The 23,801-nt window shown below is 35.7% G+C and overlaps 4 protein-coding genes across 12 annotated transcripts; 1 reads left to right on the top strand and 3 right to left on the bottom strand.

Moving 5' to 3' along the window:
* Window positions 1–120: 120 nt before the first annotated feature.
* LOC110854566 (crossover junction endonuclease EME1) lies at window positions 121–2,901 on the bottom strand. 6 transcript variants are annotated; one of them, XM_035854856.1, is made up of 11 exons: window positions 2,731–2,901; window positions 2,367–2,504; window positions 1,762–2,270; window positions 1,512–1,679; window positions 1,444–1,449; window positions 1,223–1,362; window positions 998–1,108; window positions 796–927; window positions 516–708; window positions 386–442; window positions 121–311 (listed from the first exon to the last, which is right to left on the bottom strand). In XM_035854856.1, the coding sequence occupies exons 2-11, from the start codon at window positions 2,389–2,391 to the stop codon at window positions 186–188; spliced, it is 1,467 nt and encodes a 488-aa protein (XP_035710749.1). In that variant the 5' UTR covers window positions 2,392–2,504; window positions 2,731–2,901; the 3' UTR covers window positions 121–185. The 6 variants fall into 6 exon arrangements, with proteins under 6 accessions (XP_035710749.1, XP_035710734.1, XP_035710742.1 ...); XM_035854841.1 differs by having other exon boundaries at window positions 1,223–1,449; XM_035854849.1 differs by having other exon boundaries at window positions 1,223–1,449; window positions 2,367–2,501.
* A 460-nt stretch (window positions 2,902–3,361) lies between these two features.
* LOC110863124 (protein FMC1 homolog) lies at window positions 3,362–4,506 on the bottom strand. Of its 2 annotated transcripts, none has more exons than XM_022112371.2 (2): window positions 4,162–4,506; window positions 3,362–4,029 (listed from the first exon to the last, which is right to left on the bottom strand). In XM_022112371.2, exon 2 carries the CDS (start codon window positions 4,010–4,012, stop codon window positions 3,623–3,625), a length of 390 nt encoding a protein of 129 aa, XP_021968063.1. In that variant the 5' UTR covers window positions 4,013–4,029; window positions 4,162–4,506; the 3' UTR covers window positions 3,362–3,622. The 2 variants fall into 2 exon arrangements, with proteins under 2 accessions (XP_021968063.1, XP_021968062.1); XM_022112370.2 differs by having other exon boundaries at window positions 4,118–4,469.
* Window positions 4,507–9,130: 4,624 nt separating this feature from the next.
* Window positions 9,131–15,549, bottom strand: LOC110853060 (zinc finger RNA-binding protein). 2 transcript variants are annotated; one of them, XM_022101298.2, is made up of 16 exons: window positions 15,337–15,549; window positions 14,920–15,024; window positions 14,365–14,738; window positions 14,080–14,282; window positions 13,905–14,013; window positions 13,741–13,833; window positions 13,246–13,647; window positions 12,921–13,140; window positions 12,776–12,824; window positions 12,469–12,689; window positions 12,187–12,379; window positions 11,927–12,074; window positions 11,042–11,139; window positions 10,437–10,532; window positions 10,137–10,346; window positions 9,131–10,053 (listed from the first exon to the last, which is right to left on the bottom strand). In XM_022101298.2, the coding sequence occupies exons 2-16, from the start codon at window positions 14,970–14,972 to the stop codon at window positions 9,841–9,843; spliced, it is 2,682 nt and encodes an 893-aa protein (XP_021956990.1). In that variant the 5' UTR covers window positions 14,973–15,024; window positions 15,337–15,549; the 3' UTR covers window positions 9,131–9,840. The 2 variants fall into 2 exon arrangements, with proteins under 2 accessions (XP_021956990.1, XP_021956982.1); XM_022101290.2 differs by having other exon boundaries at window positions 12,776–12,833; window positions 15,337–15,548.
* A 482-nt stretch (window positions 15,550–16,031) lies between these two features.
* Window positions 16,032–23,801, top strand: LOC110846490 (ras GTPase-activating protein 1). Of its 2 annotated transcripts, none has more exons than XM_022093275.2 (36): window positions 16,032–16,355; window positions 16,458–16,663; window positions 16,726–16,890; window positions 16,955–17,104; window positions 17,196–17,253; window positions 17,391–17,481; window positions 17,568–17,640; window positions 17,713–17,785; window positions 17,854–17,983; window positions 18,722–18,801; window positions 18,946–19,020; window positions 19,105–19,141; window positions 19,216–19,244; window positions 19,340–19,448; window positions 19,537–19,658; window positions 19,729–19,770; window positions 19,871–19,940; window positions 20,145–20,194; window positions 20,276–20,380; window positions 20,464–20,591; window positions 20,726–20,782; window positions 20,903–20,966; window positions 21,051–21,120; window positions 21,262–21,390; window positions 21,518–21,542; window positions 21,621–21,713; window positions 21,784–21,886; window positions 21,967–22,028; window positions 22,124–22,186; window positions 22,258–22,305; window positions 22,371–22,477; window positions 22,549–22,652; window positions 22,783–22,845; window positions 22,924–23,052; window positions 23,122–23,146; window positions 23,212–23,801. In XM_022093275.2, the coding sequence occupies exons 2-36, from the start codon at window positions 16,650–16,652 to the stop codon at window positions 23,265–23,267; spliced, it is 2,799 nt and encodes a 932-aa protein (XP_021948967.1). In that variant the 5' UTR covers window positions 16,032–16,355; window positions 16,458–16,649; the 3' UTR covers window positions 23,268–23,801. The 2 variants fall into 2 exon arrangements, with proteins under 2 accessions (XP_021948967.1, XP_021948958.1); XM_022093266.2 differs by having other exon boundaries at window positions 16,032–16,368.

The following is a 23,801-nucleotide window of genomic DNA, read 5'->3' as shown; positions in this document are numbered from 1 at the left end:
ACCAACTTGAGCATCATCCCAATCTCAATTTTCATGAAAATGACTATTATATATGAATAACTGCGATTCAACGCTTCGTGTTACGTGGAACATTATACGCTGGTATTTTACAGGATGATATCAATTTCAAAATTTCAAAACATTCGAGTTTATTTTTAGTTTATCAAGTAACAAAATTGTAATTATCATGTGTCGAACGCAGAACCCAAAAGCCTGCTCCCATTGGTTGACGTGAAAAACCGGTACAAAATTTTGCTATTTTCAGATCCAACCTTCCTTATTCTCTCTAATGGGCCCACTCCTGTGATGACCTAATGAATTAGAAAATATTTTTTTAAAGGTTATCAAGCATTGCTAAATACTAATATTTAACTTAATTACATACAGGCAATTCAGTCAGCAGTGATTCGCCTTGTTCTTGGTTGTCACAAGAATTATAGGCCTTTTAAACAAGAATTTCATTTTCAGAATTACTCAGATTTAAAAAGAAAAGGTCTACAGTTAACAGTATATACTTTGAGGAGTGCCATGGGCGAAGGAAATCGCTTCGAAATAGCCTGGGCGACATCTGAACCCACAGTGCTGAATTGTTGCAACTGGTCAACCCAAAGTTGTTTTAGACCCGTCCCATCCTTTTCCACCTTGATACTCCCAGAAACATCAAAGAATTCCATTAAATCCGACCCATCTGTTTCTATCTCTTGTTTTCTATAATTTGAATTATCATTCAACAGGTCAATTAAGGTTCAATTAAGATTAGTCCAGAAATAACTAATTGTTTAAAACTTAAGCTACTTGTGAGGGGCGTCCGCTATTGCTTTTACGAAGTTGACTAACGTCGATCCAAGCTCGTTAACATTTTTTACTAACCGATAATTTACTCCAGTTTGCAATTGCATTTCAATTAGTGTACCATATAACTCTGCTCTAAAATTACAACCAAGAAATAATGTATGAAGACTAAGACTCAATTTAGATTTATTTTTATAAACCTTACTGACTAATATATGGTAAATTCTGTTTCTGCTTTCGTTTGTTTGGTACTGGATTATTATCAGTGTCGAGAACACGAGTTCTAAATTCCTTTTGTGTAGTTTTCTTGATTTTCCTGTTATTAAAATAAAGATAAAAATGTTGTGAAACGGTCTAGATAAAGATAGATAGATCAATGAAAATATACCGTGCATGCATATCGTTTTAGTTAGCACACGTTTTAAAATACCTGAAATATTTTTCCATGTCCATCAAAAACAGGGTTAGATGTTTCCCAAGTAGAACGGCTTTGATTGATTCAACCCACGTAGTAAGATCCAAGCTGTTTTCTTCGTTATCCTTGCTACCAGACGTAGACTGATTCCTCAACTGAGCATGAACCATGGGAATTACTTTTTCCGAGTCCAGCAAAATGATAATTTGATCTTCATCCACAAATGATGAAATCACCTTAATCTAATGTATTATCATAACAAATTATTACATACGTCATGTATAATTAATTAAAAATATATCACCTTTAGATCATCCCCCATTGTTTGCCGAATCAGGTTCCTCTTAAAAAGTATAGAATTATCGATAACAGGGTCAGATAAAATTTCGTATTTGACGTCGGCAGAGACCAGCAAAGGAACAAGAGCATCAAATTTTTGCGATATTTCGAAATCCAATATTATGGTCATACACTAGAGGTTAAAACCAACGATAAGCTATCATACGAGAGACAATAAAGGATATTTAAGCAATCTAAATTAAACAAATATTAACTGATCCACCCGGTTTGGTAGATTTTTGCACTTCTTTGGTAGTTTGGCGCATTTCTGCTTTTCTCCGTTCTTCCTCTTGCCTTTTTTCTTTCTCCAAGCGTTTCATTTCCCGTTCTTTATCCTTTTCGAGGCGCTTCTTCTCTGCGTCTTTTGTTAGCAAGATTTTTGGCTTGCGTTTCTTTTTCGGAAGCATTACTTGAATACATTCCTCCTCTGGATCAGAGTCAGATATGAGAAGAGGTGGAGGATTTAATGATTTGGTGGCCTTAATAGACCTGCTATTGCTGGGTACTGAAGAACTCGAGCCGGGCAAGTACATCTTTACCTCTTCAGTGGTAGATGGATTTTTGCCCATGATAATATCTGTCTGGCTATTGTTTCCTTCCCAAACAACTTCAATATCCGATTCGTCACTTTCCAATTCCATAACAATGTTTTTTGTGTTGCACTCATAATCAATATCAGGGAGGTCTTCAAAGTCACTCATTTTGTTCTTGAACAACGACTTCACTGAGCATATTAATAACATAACATCGGTTTAGTTGACGATGAGCGTTATTATTTACACATTATATAATGTAATTTATATTGAATATGTACACTCACCCACTGCATCTGGTAATTCAATCATTCAAGATTCGACGGTATGAAGTCATATTTTGCAAATCAACAACTGGACAATAATTCACAATTCGTTGATGAAATCTCTATCTAAACTATATAAAGCAGGCGAGTGTATCGCTGCTGGGTCGGTGGCTTTTTTGAGAAGTTAGCCTCTCCTTTCCTCTCTCCACTCTGCAGAGAGAACAGGAGAGGCTAACTTCACTAATGTTGTGGTAACGGGCTTATCGACGGGCCTATTTTGCACGTCAATTGACGGGCTTCTACACTAGTAAGGTGTAAGACAAAAAACCAGCTACTTCAAAGTATACATATTAATAATAAAATTGCTCTAGAAATTTGCGCTTACCAAGTCGTTTAAAACGATTACACTACTCACGGAAATGTACCCTTAAGATAATCAAAAATTTAAATAAAATATCAAAAAGTAAAATATGCAAATCGTAGTTGACTTGCGACTTGTCAATTGAGCAGACTGATGATGTGATGACAGATGATCGATCTGAAAATTATTCATTTCATTATGCATGGATTGGGACCCGCCAGCTTGCAAGGTAAACGTTTGTGAATGTGAAGCGGAAACATGAGAAATTTTGAGAATTTCGTTATTAATTAGAAATTGGATTTGATTACTAAGAGTAATTTACTAATTTACTATACATATATTCCTACATTATATTGTATTGGAAATTATCACTTATGATATGATATGATATGATTTCTTTCTATTCTATGATGATGCATGAAAACAATGTTGATTGTAAGATTACACCGTGTAATTTACACGGTACAAATTCTTATTATTTTCGTAGTTAAATACTAAATTTATTATGTCTTGCTGTTTTTTTAATGATTGAAGTTACAATAGAACATGGAACGGGAATAATTATGATGCCGAATATATAACTTGAATGTCTAGGATGAAATTTCAAATTTCACGTTAATTTCAATCGGCAAGTGAATTATGAAGCAAGTAAATATTTAACTGTTTCGTTATGTGTACATTTTTATTTGAAACAAATCTATTATCAGTCAGTATCCAATTTAATGCTAATTATCTACTTTAAAACTTACTATTTAAAACTAGCAACTATAAATTTACAAATGACTTGAGAACTACTTATTAAGCGTTACTACACTCATCGTCAGTAATTCAGTGCAGCACTCGTATTATAAGTAAGAAAGGTCTTTTAACTGAACAGTCTTTAGTAGAATATTCCATATCAAATTAAATGAAAAGGCTAGGAATTTGGGGTATTTGTAATTGAATCGTCCCTATTTGTCTTATGGTTTTTCTTTCTTGGATCAGGCGTTGGGTCATCAGGCATGTAAAACCCAAGAATTTCTGCCAAATCCTTGGGTGAGCGTTCTCCTTTGCCTTTGTACACTGTGTGAATTCTCAAATATTCTCTGGTGCCCCTGAGAGCACTGACATAGTACTCGCCCACACGGAGGGCAGGGGAAATCGTCTCAGGAGATGGCTCGCTGGGGGGACACTCTCGACATGTTTTCACAATGTACTTCCACGCCGGGGTTTGATAAACGTGCTTGTTGGGCTCGAGCACACTAGGTCGAAGTTCACGGTACAGGGCTCGCAGGAGATGAAGCCCCCTCTCCTGACCAAGCGACATTTCGACGTGAAATGACTCTGAAATACAAAGACAAAGGAAGTATTAAAATACATTAGATTAGATTAGATACAAAAAATTATACTCGGTCAACTTGAGTCAACACACCCGTGCAAGTAAACATAGTTTAAAAATAAAGAATGGATTCATACAAGAATTAAAATCTTCTAGCGCAGTTAAGTTCCTTGGTACTGCCCATTTAATTATTTCTAAACACCAAAGAAAATAACAACATTATATAAAATCCACACTGTGCACATGTGGTTTTGGTGTACACTTGTTTGGGCTCAAAATTCGCGGATGACTGCATGATTACATTTTTATGAAAAAGTAAACTTGGAACATGCAAAAAGTACAGAAAGTCGCAAGTGGTGACTTGACTATGACAATGTATGTTTTCTTTTCGGCCTAGATTTCCTTTAAAAAATGACAAAGTTATATCTCCATTGGAAAATGGAAATTTCACAGGGTTTATAAGCAGAAGACCAAATGAATTAATGGTTTAAAAAATGAAAGCACAACATTTATGCAGTCGTGTATTTTTTAATGAGTCGTATGAGTTTAATATATGTAGTCGTATGAAACAAAATTCTAATAGGGTATAACACCTGGGTGTAAATAAATAACTATGCATTTTTGAATCTCAATGTAAACATTTGTTTTATTATACATTTTAGGCATTCATGTTGGAAGCATATGGTAAGAGAGTATGAACAAACTAATATATTCAGATAAATCATGTTTTGCATTTGCCATATTTGACTTACCAGAAGAAAGTGTAAAACAACCCATTGTAATTAAAAGGTGCAGACTGCATAGCACTATTTCTTGTTACTTTATGCTACATACTTCATGTTTTATATTCTTGCTGATTTTGCAAAAAAATGTCAATGCAGTTGCTGCCAAAAACAGCATAGGTTTATAAAATTTACAAAGGTAACTAAACCTTTGCCCATGACACTGACATAAAAGTCGAGTCTAAATAGGCAATGTCGACTTAGACCAGACTTTTCCTGATTCTGGAAGTATTGCAATTTTTCGCGTTTACCAAATAAAAATTGCAAAAGTCGGTTGCCCGTGGGTGAGTGAGTAAGAAAGTTCAACGTATCTTTGGCATGTGGCAAGGTCTAGAACCCTAAACAAGCTTCTTTCTCATTATTCTCATACTCGTTCTCACCCAATCACTGTACAGTGATATGACAGTGATCCAAACGCACAATTTCTCATCTCACCTCGCTCGCTCTGGAAACAAATTCTCACCGAACCGAAATTCTCACAGGAGGAAAATTATAACAGATTCACATTTAACCCACTTTGGATTGTCAATATTGGCATTTTTAGGAATATTTACGAAATTTCAGAATTACATATTCACACACTTTTTAGACGTAATAGATTTAGTACAAAACTTGACGTCTCTGTGGTTTGATTAGTCTGATACTTAAATGAATCAAAAGAGGAAAATAATGACCGATAAAATCGACTCGTATTTCAATTTACGATGAGATTGTTATGAGAAATGATAAATTTATTTACTCCTGCACACAACTTGTGGGAAGCGAAGTTATAATCTCTGGCTGGCGTAAACCACAACATTTGCAAATATTTTCATTGCCTTAATTTGAACACTGATTTAATTCTCCATATTTACACGTATATAATTATATTTTCATATGTTCATGACTATCGAAGTTGGTATTTTTATAGCGTGGCATACTAGACTACATACACATATTTACATGCCTACGCAAATACGCATATTTTTATCACTTACTTATTAGGCCGAAGTCCTAAAAAAAACTCAGAAAATTAGCCATTTGGGTTGATTTATAATACTATTTATTATAATAACAAGTACATATACTGACCGGGAAAGCAATGGCATGCATGCAGGCATGTAGGTTTGATACACGACAACGTGAAATATAATGTAGTTTTTCAGCAATACATTTTTTATAGCTGATAGTTCATACACGTGTAACCAGTGACCAGAGAGTCTCAGAGTGAGAATCACTTGCCACTTGAATTATTTAGGATTAGTCTCATCCACAGCAACACAAACTTGATACAATAGTCTACATACATGTGCATATTATGTACTAGTTTAAACAGATTTCGCATGGCAAGAACAAGAGGTATGATGATGATGATATGATAGTTCTTTCTTGGTATTTGTTGTTTGATGCTTTTTCTTCCAAGAGCTTGATACAGTTGCATTGGATCCTCGCCTATGTTGTCTCACATACGTAAAGGTCAGTTCATTGGCTTTCTCAGTTTGCCTCACACTTTACTTGTTTGGATGATTTTTGGTGTGGTCCGAAACCTGCACTATAAAAATCCAGGCTTGTCCATTATACTAAATGTACCTTGTCGTATTGTTAGTCGTTTGTTTTTCTATTTTTTCCACCATAAGCTCAAATGTCGGGGCAACCTGAGACATTTGGCGCTATATGTGGAACATATAGTATGTTGTCAGGCACTCTTATGGGAAATGTCGGGGGCTCGTACAAAAAAACGGTTGGGCGTAAAGAGATGCCGTAAAGTGCATTAGATGCCTCTCGAAAAGTTTTAAAATGACTTTTTTCTAATTCATGGTATCTTGAACCATTTTCAAGAAATTCAATAAAAACCGATTTTTCGGTTTCGAAATCATAAATGTTTCGCTGAATGAATTGGGTGCATAACACAAAGTTGTATGTAATAGCAAATATGTTCATAACCGCATTATCTATAATATTTACTCGAAAATTTTTTCGAAATAATGCTAGGTACAGGCGGTAAGTTCAAATTTCCGAAAAATTTTGCAATTTCGGCTACCAATTTCTCCACTGAGCTACAGCCTAGACGATACATTTTGGTAACCTAAACTAAACGGGATCGTATTGGGGAAGGTCCCGGCTAGTGCCCTCGACTGATTGACTTTTTCGAAATAAGCCTTGGTTTTTAAGATATGGCGCGATTTCTAAAATTAAAATCCATAACTCATATTTGGTATGAAAAAATAGAAATTTTCAGCGGTTTTGCCGCATAGCTTGTCAAACATTGATCACAGTTTTGCTCCGGCCCTTTAGATTGAACACCCACCTATTTATTTATTTGGTTATGCACATATGAAGTATAAAGTTGGCATCATTTGCACAATTCAGAATAACTCAAATTCATAAGTCGCCAAGTTTTCAGTGATGATTCGTATTATCTCAATACGTAATATAGTCATATAGACAGAGCATAACAGGCAGACGCAAATATGTACATCAAATATTATTACATATATGCATGACTGCACAAACAGGAGAAATAAGAAACCGGCTTTTATTCTGTACTTTGATGATGGAACATCCGAAGTGAAAATCATTATTGCTTCTCATCTCTCTTCTTAGGGTTAGTCTGGACGAAGGAGGGCATAGTGTTTGTAAGCTTAAATGCGAGAAAGAATCAAACATGAGACTCGACCTCCTCCATGTTATGTATGTATTTGAATGTGATATCATCATCGTATCCACTGCACTGTTTCTCCTAGTTCAAAAAAGTGAATGAATTGGCACTGTCCGACGAAACAGGTATAATAAAAAAATAGGGAAGGAAAGAAATGGCACATGCTAAACGAACAAACCATCATCGTTTGAAACCTCTGCGAACCCTCCGGTCGCTGATTCTCCTGGCTAGAACTGAACTCTGGTTTCGAACGCTACACCAGCGTTGGCTGATGATGATGGTGGTTGTGTTATTATTTAAAGGCGGAGGAATCTTGGGCTATTATTTTCTAGTCTTACAAGATTTTCGCAAAATTTCGCTGCATCGGCTGAATCTCCATTCGCTATAACATATATATTCCTCGCATTGCTAAACTTATATATACGTAGTTATGTAAGTAAAACATATCATCCCTCCATCCTCCTGAAACAAACTCTCAGACTACAATGTTTTACTTTTCCTTTGATGGTGGCTGGGTTTCGGTTTGTGTATGCAATAAATGAAACTGTCTGTTTATGTATGAATGCATTTATTCGATAATCTTCACTGCAGTTGGATCAAGATTTTTCTATCGTCAATCAATTTTCGACTAAAGTTTTAAAAACTGAAAAAGTGCATAGAAAATACATGTAATTTAAGGATAGACAACCATTTCTATTATTAATCAACAGTGAGCAATCATTACTAAACTCAATGGACCTGAGATGAGACTACTACATAATTGCTGACTGAATTTGTATTATGTATTTAGAATGGTGGTGAGTCAGGATAAATATTGCTGAGTTTTTAAATTAACTGTTGACTAAGCAAACTTTACACTCACTTATCAGGCTAATACAATTAGGAAGTCTGATACACGTATATGTAGAGGACATTTGACGAACTGTCTCAATTTTCACTATAATTGCTGCCCATCTCCAGTCCAGACTACAAAATCCACGTATCCACGTATTATCTACAATTATACATACGTCCCTATTATTACGTCGGTTAAAAATACTAAACATAAATATATTTATAGTGTCATTGAGTTACCACTTTAATTATGTAGAATTTATTTACTAGGCTTTTTGAATGATATTAATTTTAGATTGCATATCACTCCATAATCTTAGCAATCACGTGAGGTTTGGGGTTAATGTGACAGCTAAAATGTATGCATATAGTTCAGTGTTACGAGTTTTATTATTTATCTAGACATATTGTAAGATATACCTAAATGAACTCGTTGAACAATTTGTTTGGAAATTTCAAATCACAACAAAATAATACGGAACGCAACTTTAAAATTGATAATGAAACATAAATCGGATGAATGAGTTTTGTGAGGCATTATTATAAACACGGAAATCATGAAACTCGTATGATATGCAATACTTCCTGGAATAAACATAGATGTTACGAGTGCAGTTTTTTGTGCAACCTCCGATACCGATGTTATCAAACTTCATAAACTTAGATATGAATTTATACCAAATCACTCCAGTACAACAGAGTGCGTTTGCAACGTGTATTTAAAACGTGTAAATGCACTTCCCTTGTACTAAAGTGAAATTGGACGAAACGCCACCAACAGTGTTCTTATCAAGCTCACAACCCTGTCAACAACAATTGTTTAGAAAACCAAATACGACATAGATGAAAGTAGGATTGGGATCAAGGCTTAAAATTTGATTTTATTTCTACATAATAAGTAAATGAATACCTACGTAAAGCTTACATGTGTTTAGAGAGGTTATGACAATAGTGTATATGTGACATAATGCATAGCGTAGATCTACTTACATATAAAGTTCTATATTGAGTTCATCAGAACAAGAAAATTAATACATAAAATATTAAAGTATAATGATTAAATTAATATACTATTTCTAATATAATACAACTTTGTAATCAGCTATATATTTAAATACATATCCTGCTGGATTAATAGTTGGGTTTATTTTGTAGTTAATTTAATTAAGGCGCATATAATTGCTGCTTTTTATGCCAAAAGGAGATAAACCCGACTATAAACTACTATAATCTGGTTCAGCATAATCAATTATTCACCAGACTAATTAATGTTTGTAAGTACTTCTAGCTATCAACTAGATAATAATATCCAGAAGTTTATTTCTAAAAAAGTAAAAATGATAGACCCAATGAAGAAATAATAAGCGACAAATTTGAAAATGTAGTTTTGAGAAAACGCAATAGATAATCGGCAACCAGCACCAACGGCTGGTCAACACACAAGTACATACAGCAGTAGCTGTATAGTTAATAAAAGATTTTAACATGGATCAATCATCTAGAGGAAGATTGATCTTCATAAATCTGAACTACTTAAAATACCTTTTGTTTATGATAACGTTTCAGACAACATTCTCAGCAGCTAAAATATTAACTGACTCTTCTTTTTTATCCTTCTTCAGATCATTTGAAGCATCTGTTTCATCGCCATTGTTTCCGCTGGGGTCCCTTCTCCGTTTGCGGTTCCCAAGTGCAGCAAACTTGCTAGACTTTGGAACTGCTTCCATCCCCAGAACATGATGAATTTGGCGAAACGAAATTTGCCTCAGTGCTTGCTAAAATGAATAAGATAATTAATTTAGATACTTACATAACCACCAATAATATCTAATCACTTGGAAATGGGCAATACTTGTACCTGTGCATAAGCCGTAATATCTTCTCTAACTTGGCTGTCTAATCCAGCAAGTGCATCGCAAGACTCTTTTTCACAAGGGTCCAACAAACCTGGTCCAAATTGTAGCATCAATCCGGATGCCAGAATTTCAAAAACAATTCTCAGTGCATCTCCAGGACTGATTGGGATTCCTGGGCTGCTGATTGCCTTCTCCGTTAATAATTCGATTGCCTATAAAGTATATTTAGTGTAACAAATGATACCCATGCGTATATTAAATATATTTGTCATATACGAATGAAATGTAGTACAAAAACTTACCCAACACGGCATTGCATGTAATTGAGGAACTCGTCGGCACATGTCTCGTAATATCCGAATTACAATCACACAGCTTTGTAAGGTTGTAGCTCTAGCCTAATTGTTACGAAAATTAATAAATTTAATTAGTCACTTGTGTTTAACTGTTAACGACAACAAAATCTATACTTTGATAAACTCTGATACGGGAAAGTAAGTATCTAAATAGTATAAGTAGTAGTATACGAAACAAGTCAGATTCAGATTATTCGATATTGTTGTACAACACCACCACCTCAGAATTTTGGCAACTGACTTTCCAGCCTCATGGCACTTTTTTGAAAAAAGATTGGTGGTGGAAATAACATGAATTGAATGAAACATTTTTAAGAAATTTGCATTTTTCATAAGGCTGCAAAGGTAAGGGACTCCACAAACGTTGATGTTAAATGAACATGTGCCGTAGATCATTTCTAATAATTTCTCTTGGTCGTCTTTCTACAAGCTTGCTTTCGAAAAGACTAAATATGTAATACATACTTGAAATACAGAATATTTGAAATTTGGAAAGGTTCAAACAGATAAAATATTATATTATTCAAAATATGTCTATAGCACATGCACACCTGAAACCATTTCGCGTGTCGAAGTGCGGCCAAAGCAGTTAGGCATTTCTCCTTTGGAAGATCGTTCAGCTCCGGAACCTGAGTTGCTGCTTGGGCCTCTACAGTCGAACATCATTAACACACTCAGATCAGATATCAATACAATAACGAACCTTTAAAAATTTCACACTCATATGCAAAGCATTTCCCATAAAAGAATCAAAATACAGGTAAGTTTTGGAAAGCTTTGAAAGGTTCGTGACAGTCATTTTTCTGTGTGTGATAATGTCTAAGGTGGTGGCGCAGCGATGGTGGTCTCATATTCATAGTTAATTAGATTATATTTTTATCAAACACTTTTTTCCTTTTTTCTGTATAGTAATATGATTACGGTACCACTTGCTGATGAACGATATCTTTGAAGTTATCCCCAAAATTAATTGATTCATCGTCGGTATACTGTCACATGCCACATGGACGCGGCTCCGCTGAAGAGAATCGTTGTTTATCACGCATAAAACACACTGCGTGCTTAATTAAAATATGTCAAGATAGATGACATATTTTTATCCACAAATTGCATTTATCTACATGCATAGATGACCTCAGCTGAGCCTTTTAATTCGTTCCACACTCCATTTGAAATCTGGGATTTGCGATTGAACACATTGGACACTTGTTCATGACATAAAAATGTTTTGCATACATATACATTTTTTGTTGATTTTGTCACTTCTGTACGACTACAGAGAAGAAATACTATAGAAGAAATTCCAATATTCAACACATTGTTATCAGATAACTCACAAATCGTTTTAGATTTCCAATTAGATATATTCGAGACCAACCAACCATGAACCAACCGACCTGACAATGAATTAAATGCGCTCTGCATGTACTGCTTACCACCCGGTGCGCCTACGCTATTATTTCTCAATAACGGCGACGTAAGAGTGACGATAACATCGATTTTTAGATCATCTGTGGATGAAATTCTAATTCCTGCATGTTCAGGTGCGATCCTTATATCGTACTTTTCTTCAGTAGTCACAATCTATGGGCAGCACAAGACAAGAATATTAGTATTATATACTAACAATGCCAACTATAACTGGCAAGTTGATAAATATAATAATGTAGAATTATAAATAATAAATTGTATATACCTCCATCTGCTTAGGCAAGCAATCAAACACTCTATTCAACATCGATAGATTGGGTTTCTCGGAGCAGAGAACAACTAATTCCACTTCACGGTCCCCTCTCAATAACAGGCCCTTTGCCAAATTCCCAACACGCATGACCCCTTTTAGTTTGCGGGCAGCTTGTAAATCAGCTTCCGAGAGCTGTGGTGCCTCTCTATAAATAATAAACAATGCTTCTTTTAACCAACGTTTTATACAAAGTGAAAGGGCATCATGAAAATGAGGATGTCTTGTTGTACATACCCTCCGTTTTCTGTTTTAACAGTTGTACAATCTTCCTCGGCAAAGCGATCAGAAACAAACTTGAGTGCCTTTTCAGTGTTTGAAACTATTTTTTGAATAGCCTGTAGCTCTGGTTCTTCAGGATATATTTCAGCATGCTTTGCCATAACGTGTCGATCTTCTGATGTTTCTGGTCGACGTAAAAGTGGAGGGATGTAGAATGGAGAAGGACCACCTCCATACTTAACAAAAAGTTGACACAATTATCAATAAGGGAATCACAGTATGCGGTCGATAATGTCGGATTATAGTATTTAATAAATATTACCCCTGGTCCAAAGCCTCTTGGCGTCGATGTCATTAAAGGAACAGGGCCCCTAGAGAACCTTAGGAGAATAAGCTCGTTTCATATTGTGAATGAGCATGATGGTACATATTAATGGATGTGTGATACTTGTTATATATTGACTTACATATCGTTACTCATAGGTTTCCTCATGGAGATGGTTCGAGCTGTTCGTCTCTCATCAATTTTCTTTTGCCGACTAGAAGGCTTCACATCAACTACCAAGTCCGGGTTAACTTTTTTCTTATATTGTAGTCGATGGCGGCGACCTTTCATGTGCATCTCTTTAGCATTTGGATCATTAAATCGGCATTCGCACAATTTACAGTTAAATGAAACCACTTTGCCTAGAAAAAAAGTAAGTCAAGTACAAAGAAACATAAACTGTTGCTCCAACCATGTATGTAACAACAACCAACCAGCCATGGTATTCAAGAAAAATATTTTTATACCTTCTTCACTCCGAATTTCCTCAATATAATCCTGCCCAACTGGCTGAATATCTTTTTCAATATAGTCCAAAATACTTGATTTGTCAACAGCATCGATGTTTGTAGCCAAGGGCTTGTTACTCCCACCACCGGGAGCAGCAGGGCTCGTATACGTTGTGCTCATCGGTAGTGCTGCTGGTGGTGGTTGATTAGTTTTTGTTGTTTCAGTGATTCCAGGGACTGGTGGTTCAGATTTGACGTTCCCAACAAAGCTTATTTTCGGGGCACTCGATTTGGCAAAATTGTTGTTTCCTGTATTAGTTGGAACAGCATTTCCAGAAATAGCAGATTTATTGTAACTATTGACGTGATTCGTAGTTGGGGCGGCTATTACAGTTGGGCTGTCCGAGGGAATCGGCTTTCCTAATTATGGATATCAGGAATTATTATCAATGTTATCAACTGCAGAGTTATAATTTAATTAATCAATTGATGTTGATAATATTTAAATAATACCAAGTTTTGTGTGCAATTTTACAACTTTTTGATGTTTAGCTCCTCGTATATGAGCTGCATATGCATCACTTCCTGTGCAAGTTACGTCGCAAACTGGAAATTATAGTAAGGATCATCAGTAAATTATGTGCATGGATTTTCGCTATTACATTAAAATTTAGTACCTTCACAGCGTAATCCAGCAGGACCACCCTTTGGCACTGGTGGAGCCCCAGTCTTTTGAGCAGCTTCCTTCTTCTTGTGCTTCTGACCGTCTAAATGTTCCTTGTACGTCTATGGAAAATAATAAAATTTCAAACCGTTGCACAGTAAGCTGTCATATATGATACCAAAACAAACCTGTGGTCCAGCACAACTGATTTTGCATACGTCGCAGTAGTGTAATGTTTGAGGTTTAGGCATCGGCCTTTGGGGTTTCCCACCCATGCCCATTCCCTTAGATGTTCCTTTCTTAAATCCCATTCCATTTCCTCGACTAACGCTAGGACCACCAGTTGCATAAGCTGATACAGCATTATATACTGCAGCATCATAGTTTGTAACTAAACAAAATATCATTCCACAGCTATCAGTATTATAGAGCGATATTTAAAAACGATTGAATCTTTACAAAATTACACATACATTTATTGCTTTGAGTGGGTTGATGTTGTTGGGGTGGAGCAAATCCAGCATACGAAGCAGATGCAGTTGTTCCAGTAGTATTAGCCGAATACGTTGGGTACACCGTGGAAGGCGGCGTTGGGCGTGCAATCTTATTGGCAACGGCCCCCATCGAAGCCGCATAGCTGGCAGCTTGAGCTTGATTATAATATCCTTGTTGTTGTTGTTGCTGCTGTTGCCCCGGTCCAGCAGGTCGTGTATATCCAGCAATCACGTATGGGTCAGAAGTGGGGGTGCCGTATGGTTGTCCTGTTGCTTGTTGTTGAGTCCCATATGGACTAGGCGGAGGATACGCAGCGCCTGTTGCAGCCCCTGCGGAGGCAGTGTACTGGGTCCTGTCAAACAATGTCAAGTTTAAGGTATGCGAAATATAAGTCGTGCACATGTTTATCAGCTGAAATTTGAGTGCAGGAAGTCATTTTTTGCAATATTTATTATACTCAAGCCTTCAGGATAATGCTCGACCCTTCATTAGGATTATCAGGAACTAATGATAAGTACAGTGTTGTTACTTACCCAGGGTTATAAGTTCCACCATGAGTAAAATTGTAGTAATTATTCGTAGCCATTGTGAATAAGGTGATAAAGTAGTTGACGTTTCTTCCCCTGCCACCAGGCTCTCTAAAATAAAAGAAATGAATTAAATATGCGGTTGTGAATTAATATGTAGTAATAGTGTCAAAAACAGTTTGAAGTTATAACAATAACATGATTTATACTTAATCTAAACCGATTAAAAAATGTGACAATTAAACATTAAATTAAATATAATAGTACTCTAGCGCATTGTCTGAACAATCTAGCTGTTCTCTGACCAGAGTTATGACAAGTAACCAAAATCGCAACATTTAATTCTCATTCGCTATAATTTCATATTTATGTGAACATATAGCATTGAAAAAATTCACCTACTCTTAACCTAACCTAACTTACCAGACTTTGCTTGCTCACCGCGGATGAACCTTATTATTGTGGAATCCTCTCTTTCTCTCTAGGAAGCGTTTGTGGGACGTAAATTTTGGAGTGTATTTTAATTAATAACGTATAAATTCAAACGAAATAAATCCAGTAAATGGAGGATAAAGACAGAGTGAAGAGTCAGCAGTGAGAGCGATTTAACCAGGACGCTCTTTTGCTAGTAGGGAGAGCCGACGAGCCGGGTATGATGATGGTTTGTTGCCGTTCTCTGCCTTCTCCGCCTCCCTCCTTCGCGCAGACTTACCAGAGACCCACAACAAATTACTGCTTATTTATTTACTGCTTGGTTGCTTATCATGCTCCCATGCCGACAAACTCCGAGGTCACAAAGGTCAATCCACGCGAGAAGGATGAGACTACTCTTCTGCTTCAAGGGAAAGTGAGACAAGTCCCCATCCAGGGCAACATGCTACATGCATTCCTTCGTCTGTAAACATAAAGCTTTACTTTCTTTCTCATCTTCTTCAGTAATGGCTTTTTGATCCACATGCATGGGTGAAATGGTGACCTTTCCACGTCGGGGTTCCATTTTGTCAGCGATTGGATGAGTGACCAGGACAGGACAGGGCTGGAAAGTGGAGCAGAGGAGAAAGAGGAATATTTTGGCAAGAAAGGAAAGTAGTCATGAATGATGAAGTCCTTTATTCCTGGGAAAGGAGGGGACGAGACCGAGGGTTAAGAGCAGTTTTTGTGAATGAGGGAGAAAGCAGCAGCCGAATCCGAGTCGAGATGACGAGGAGAAAGGAAGGGGATTGAGCTTTTCGTTCGCTCGCTCTGCCTGTGTGATTCATTCAAGTTTATAAAATTACACTGTTTCTTGTGTTTTGCCTGTTTTGCCACCACCACCACCAAAATATAATCTCTCCTAGCGAGCAACAATAATAAAAGCGGACGCAGAGATAAATTCTGAGATTAATGTTACTTTCAATATAACCCCCGTCCCCACGTTATTATTCTTTCCGAAAGCAAAACGGGTATGTGTTGAAGGTATAAAAATTCCCTTTAATTTCGGTGATTTACGTTAACCTCGCAGTTGACTGAGTTGACTTGATGAAATTTTGTGGCTCTTTCTTCAGAGTGAAACGAGACTCCTATAACTTGCTGATCTTTGACATCACGTTATCCAGGATCAGACAGACTAAATTCATACCAAAGTCTAGGAAATACCCGACTCATTCAAGGTCTGAATTTCGAACATACCTATATAGTGGAACCGTCCCAGCTGATTGATGTCATTAGATTTTGTTGACACATTGAACAACCAATAAATGGATTTTATTCGGTAAGTTATTGTTGATTTGTATAATGACGAGAATTATTAAATATCAAAATGTGCACTGATAGGTCTACACTTAATTCTTTGCCATTTCCTCCTCCCCCTCCTCCACTAAACGTGGAAGACACGGTTGGCCTCTTGGATGAATTGGATAACTTGGGACTGGAGTTTGACGGTGATCTTGGTGGAGACAACAGTCCAACCGAACCTGTCACTGCACCACCAGAAAATCAGTGAGTTGAAATTTATGTTACTCAACTTGACATGTATCGTCACTAAAAAATGTGGCATGTATAGATGGTATCATGGAAGACTTGATCGCCACACAACAGAAGAAAGGCTTCGAACAGCTGGAAAACCAGGGAGTTACCTCGTGAGGGAGAGCGACAGAAAACCAGGTTCCTATGTCCTGTCTTATTTAGGACGTACAGGCATCAATCACTTTAGGTATAAATACTGAATTGAATCTACACCTAATCTGCTGGTTAAGCTATAGTTGGAAATATTGGAATAAGCTATATTTCATTCATTTTATCAGAATTACAGCCGTGTGTGGTGATTTTTATATTGGAGGTCGACAATTCGATTCATTAATGGTATGTCCACCGTCCATTTTTATACTTTTTTGTACTTACAAGTTTTATATCTATGTACTCTACTAACTTTACCCTTAAGGAATAAAAACTGATAGTATGTAAGGAACTAAGAAATGTACACGAATAATGTGTTTTAGGATCTTATTGGATTCTACACGAGTTCGGACTTGCTGAAAAAAGAGCGGCTATTTTACCCAATTCCGCCTAGTCCAAACTGTAACATTTTGGGTATGAATTTAGGAAATTCGAAAAGCAACCTAATTATAGTCTGTCAAGTCAAGAATAATTACTACTTTGTATGCATATTTTTTCAGAACCTGTCAATGACAAGAAAAGAGTAGTTGCCATACTTCCGTACACCAGAATGCCAGATACTGATGAACTAAGGTTGCCACTTTCGTTGAATATATATGACGTATTGAAACAAATTATATTATTATTCATGTTTATCGATTTCAGTTTTCAAAAAGGTGACATATTTTTTGTTCACAATGACATGGGAGATGGTTGGTTATGGGTAACAGCACACAAGGTGAGTACAAAAGTTTTCATTCGTAACGATATCATATTACATAAATTAAATTATTATTTGTATTAAAGACTGGGGAACAAGGACTCATTTTCAGAGATTTAGTTGAAGATTTGGATGACAACATTGACCCAAATTCATGCTTCAAATGGTTTCATTCCAATGTCACGAAAGAAGAAGCTGTTGACATGCTTGTCAAAGGTGAGACCTTGTGCTGCTTTGTAACACTTTGAGTGGGTAACTTGTCGAATATGCAACTCGTCGAAATCCATTGGTCGAATGGAGAAGTCGTTGGAAAGGCAATTCCTCGAATTTAAGCATCATTAAACTTGTCACAAATGTAAACAAGGGTTAAGCCCTCACGTGACACTTTTGAAAAAGTCTCATTCTACCCCTCTTGACTAGTTTTTGGCTGCAAATCAATTTTATATACTTTTATTGATGTTTTTTGCATAGTTTCGGGAAAATCTCGTTTTGTCCCTCAACCACACCCCTTTAGTTGAAATGGATGTGGCGCTCTATAACTATTAATTTATAGTTTACGTTGACCGCGTGAACCCATCAAAAGTTTTGTCGATTTTAGTATTTTCCCTTTGGCCGCACCCCCTGACTAATCATAGTTTATCATAAGGAGCAGAATATTAAGAAATTTTTTAAAATTCGAAAATTTTAATGACCCCCGGTCTTGATGAGGAGGTGTGGTATGTCACGCCAATCTTCGAACTCGTAGATCGTATGTAGTCCCCATACAAATTAAATACAAAAAGTAATGTTTTGGATCTATTCAATAAATATATGTTAAACCAAACGACTCGGCGAATTTAAAAATATTAATTTCGAAAGCTTGCCCTTCAGAGACGAGTTCTCCTTTCGACAAGCTACCCTAGACCTACTTTGAGTACTGAATACCATGAGCTGTACAATTCATTTTAATTCTAGCCGGTCCTGGATCATTTCTCGTTAGACCAAGTGACAATTCTCCTGGGGATTATTCCTTGTTTTTCCACATCAATAACCAGGTTAGTTATTTGAGGCAATAATTGATTCCAGGGGCTGCGGAACCGTGGAAGCTATAACCGTTTAATATATATATGATAATAGTTTTTTAAAGAAAAAACACATTATTATATAACGAAAATGTCATGTCATTGATAATTTGTTAGATCCAAAGATTTCGGATTGAGAAGAAAGGAGTTCGTTACCAGATGGGAGGGCGAGCATTTGATTGTCTTGAGTCGGTAATAATCAAAAGTATTATATATGTATATCACAAACAAGATCTCTTATTTTCAGTCATTTAAACCCACCAATAATTGATACAGGTTATTGACAGATACCGAACCGAACAAATTGTTGAAGGTAACGTGATATTGTTGTGTTATAATAAAAATTATGGATTGTAATTAATAGATCCCCTTATTTTTTGAGATTAGGCCACACCTTAGGGCATCCTGTTAAGAAGGTAAAATAAGTATATACAAACGCATCTACGTAGCAATGTTGTGGGAAAATTCAGAAGATCCATAAATGCTGACAAACAAGTTATCATTGCTGTAGGGTCACAATGATGAAGGGATTTATGTGCCAAAGGAGGTAAAGAATCCTGAAAAAATTTACGCGACATTGCAAGAATGTCGCGATAGTTGTGGGTTCAAAAAGACTGAAGGTTGGTAGAAATAATATATACGTTGCCTTGAAGCAGTATAGATGGATAAGTTTGCAACAAGTATTTCTCATTTTGCTAATTCATGTAGTTTGCAAGAAATCCGGTTACCTGTTTAAGCGGAATGATAAGAACAAAAAATGGAAATCCATGTTCTTTGTGCTTCAGATGGATGGAACAGATGTACACCTGCTAATGTTTGAAAGTCCAAAAGTAAAATTAATTGTCAACCATAATTAATATAGGTTAGTTTGTAAATTTTACTAAATACTGCTCTTTACAGAGGACAAAACCCAAAGGGTTGGTTGATCTTGGGTGTGCTTATGTAAGTACATATTATCTTATTTAGTTATTTTTGTAAAATATATTTTTGGACATTGTGGAAAAGTATGGAATATATTAACAAATCCCATCTCTGTTTTCAGTTGTATCCACTTCATGACTCTTTCTACGAAAAGCCTTTTTGTTTTCAATTGGTAGAAAGAGCTTTACCATGTAAGTTAGCAAATATTTGTTTTTATTGGTATATAAACATGAATGAATAATGAAATGACCAACAGTAACTCATTGAAAACATGTAAACCAAAGAGACTTTAGATAGACTTTAGATACAATGAAAATTGCATTAATTTTAGATTAGGTGATTGCGAACAATTGATTGCATTCTGTATTATTAATTTATTAAATAAAATCCCCAAGGTCTTGCAACTGTAACGTATTTGTGCAGTCCTAGTCAAGACGAGCTTCAGGTAATTCAAGTTTTGAATATCGTTAACTATATGCTAGGTCCAGAATTACAACTGATTTCATGCGCTTATTTCTCATTTTAGGAGTGGCTTCAAATAATTAAACCATTGTGTATTCCTCAAATGGCACGTGCGCCCAAAATAGCACGCGTTCGAGAACTGAGATGTTTGACTCTTGTAATTCTTGAGGTAAGAATTTATTTTTGCAAGTTGGAAAAATTTTATCCAATTACGGGTTTGAATGCTGAAACATCGTTTGTTTGTGAATATAGGCTCACAGATTACCTTACAAACTAGTGCCAAACCCTATGTGTATCCTCTCTCTGAACCAGGTTAAGGTTGCCAGAACTAAAGTCAAAACAGGATATGACCCTGTTTGGGACGAGGATTTTACAATCGAGTAAGTTTCAGTTTAAGATGTATAAATGGCTTGTCAATTAAAAATGGGACGAGGATTTTACATATACAATGGAGTACAAAACTTTTGTATTTTTTGTGATTATTTGAAATGGCATGTTGTACTTGTGTATGTAGTGACATTCCGCCAGATGTATTAACCTTCACTGTAACTGTATTAAACAAGGGGAAAAGGTAGGCTTGCATGTTTTCTTCAATGTTTTTTTATTTAGTATAGTTTTCTATATTCTGTCTTCAGTATGTATGTACATATGCGATACTCAATTAACTGATAATTGTATATGTTTGGAAAAGAGCAAAAGATTCCGAAGTAGCTGAAATCACTGTTGATCTGAAAAATTTGGCTAATGGGGAAGAGGTAAGTATCACTTATAAATACAAATATTTATATATCTCTATTGTACATACGTTGACGATATTACAATATTTACTTAATGAACAGAAAGAGGAATGGCTTCCATTAAGTGGGATAACCCCAATCGGAGAATGGGGGTCTTTGCGACTGAAAATTGGTAAATTCTGTTTCAATTAAGATTGATCAATTATAAATTGTGCGAATATCCGTTCCAAATATTGTGTAATTGATTGCCTTGCCATGCTATGGATATGAATTACGTCTTGTCGTTTTATAAGAATTTTCTATATACTTTTAGGGTATAGGAATGATCTGATAATGCCGATTGAAGAATACTCGCCGTTGAAAGGGTTACTACTTGATTCCAAAATGGATGGTGTTCGAGCGTTGGCTGATGTATGTCATTCCAGCGGACGAAACACCTTGGGTAAGTCAAGTACAAACGCATTTAAAACTTTACTAGTATGCTTACATATCTTCTTGGATAAGTGATTCGGATCACTCACTTTTATGAGTAATAAGAATAATTAACAATCTAACCTTCTTTTTTTTAGCCAATTCTTTACTTCGAATATTCCGGTATTTGCTAAATTATACTTGTTGCAAATTCTTGCTATTTAAAGATTTGAAAATATTTGTTGTCTAATTGTTGTCCAGGTTTGAAAAGAAAGAAGCTGATTTGTTATCAGCCCTTGTAGAACAGGCCATATTCAAGGAGGCGGAAACAACTACTTTATTTCGCTCAGACAGGTTTGGTTAATATTTTGAGTTTTATTGAATAAGACGTATTCTCTAATACTCGTTTTTTTAATTCATGAAGTTTGACAACGACGTTGATGGATTTGTTTATGAAAAGTGTATGCGAAGATTTTCTGCGTGCTGCCGTTTCTGATACAGTCAATCGAATCTTGGAATCTAAACAAGTACTTTTGCATTATATAATTTTATGATGTCAGGTTTTCTGTTTGAATAATGTCATATTTCTTTTGTTCTAAATTTACAGTCTTGTGAATTAAATCCAAGTAAAATTGAACCTGGAGGTGACAACTGTGCAAATGCAGAGTTGTGAGTATAAAACCACTATAGTTTATTTATCTCTCGTTGTATTTTCAAGGAAATCTGATAATAATCCTCCTTTTTTTTACATTGTTACGTTATAGACTTTTAGTCGTGTTGGACGAAATTACTGAAAATATTTTCATGGCTTACGATTCTTGTCCCTCGTAATTACTTTTAGTATTCTAATGTTGGTTTATTTCCTGATTTATATCTCGTCTTAATTTGTTGTTGGTAGAACTTTGCGGTACATCTTTGGTTGTATGCAACGTGCCGCTATGTCCAGGTGAGAAACTTTAATAGTGCAATTAAAACTAGAGAAATCTAAAAGTCTTATGTGTGTGCATACAGATGGCCTAATGAACGACTGGTCAAAACAAGAGTCATATCAGGATTTATTTTCCTTCGTCTAATATGTCCAGCGTTGCTCAATCCTCGCCAGTTTAACCTGGTTTCTGGTAAATTTCAAATATTTCGATCGAATGTGTGATCATTCAGTTTGTTGCTTATTACTATTGTTTTACTTTAGAACCACCTCCACAAATGGCTGCAAGGTCTCTCGTCATGATTGCAAAATGTCTACAAAATTTGGCAAACTTAGTGGAATTTGGTGGGAAAGAACCATACATGGAGGTAATTTATGATTAATCACTTCTTTTATACATACACAAAGATCAATAGTTATAAAGTTAAACTATGCACCCTGAACTAGTACATAATGATGCATACATATATATACACTATTATGCATTTATGACTCCAGGTGGTGAACCCATTCATTTTGAAAAACAAGGAACGAATGGTAGTTTTCCTTGATCACTTATCGGTAAGCTTATTTAAAATTGGACGATTTTGGACAATTCAGCTAAATGAATTTAGGAATAATGTGTACTTTATATGGTAGAACAAAAAGGAACGACCAGAACCCGAAGAATATCTTAAACTTCAAGGGGACCCCGCAAGGGACATGGCAACTGTACATCACATTTGCATGAACCACTTTAAAGATTTACAGAACCTCAGCAGAGTCCAGGTTTGGTTAATAATATGAAATGAACGGGCAGGGGATGGATAAGAATTTAAAAGCATTTTATTTTTTCAGCCTACCATCAAGAAGTTTGTTACAGGTAAACTAGTGGTGGTATTTTACTTAAAATACTTTGTATATATTAATGTTTTTTGTTAATTTCAGTGACCGAGATGTTGAATAAACATAAACAAAAGTATCGTGAAATGATCCGGACCTAAAGGCAGATGCGTACAAAATTGATCGGCATCGGATCTAGGGAACGAACAATATACCAATCGGATATTATTAGTGACTGGCTCTAGACGCAAGTTCTTGAATATTTAGTCTCTTCTTCTTGAATAATCTAAGGATGTGTAAATGCACGGTTGTTTCCTGTCCTTGCTCACCGTATCTTAGTGTTTATATGCTCCAATTTGCCATTTGGATGAGTTTTGTTTTGTAATTTAATTGTAGTTGTCTCTTTTAAATTAGGCAACTTGTTTTTTTCAATCATGACAATTTAAATTTAATCCGTTCTTCGAATATTTTAAAATTTATACCAAATGTGCTCATCGATAGTGTAAAGAGCTAATTGCGGAATTAGAATTTACTACATATATACATGATCTACCAAAATAAGTCACTATTAATTAATAATTACTTGTATAACTAATTCTAGAAATATGCGAATGATTCGCTTCGTAAGCTCGACTATGCATGTTCCCATTTTTATATTTAGTGTTAATGAATAAATACACACTTTGGTCGGAAAA

Source organism: Folsomia candida, unplaced genomic scaffold (genome assembly GCF_002217175.1).
Source record: "Folsomia candida strain VU population unplaced genomic scaffold, ASM221717v1 Fcan01_Sc001, whole genome shotgun sequence".
Taxonomy (NCBI): Eukaryota; Metazoa; Arthropoda; class Collembola; order Entomobryomorpha; family Isotomidae; genus Folsomia; species Folsomia candida.
The sequence above is the reverse complement of the archived record's forward strand: the minus strand, read 5'-3'. Positions and strand labels throughout refer to the sequence as shown.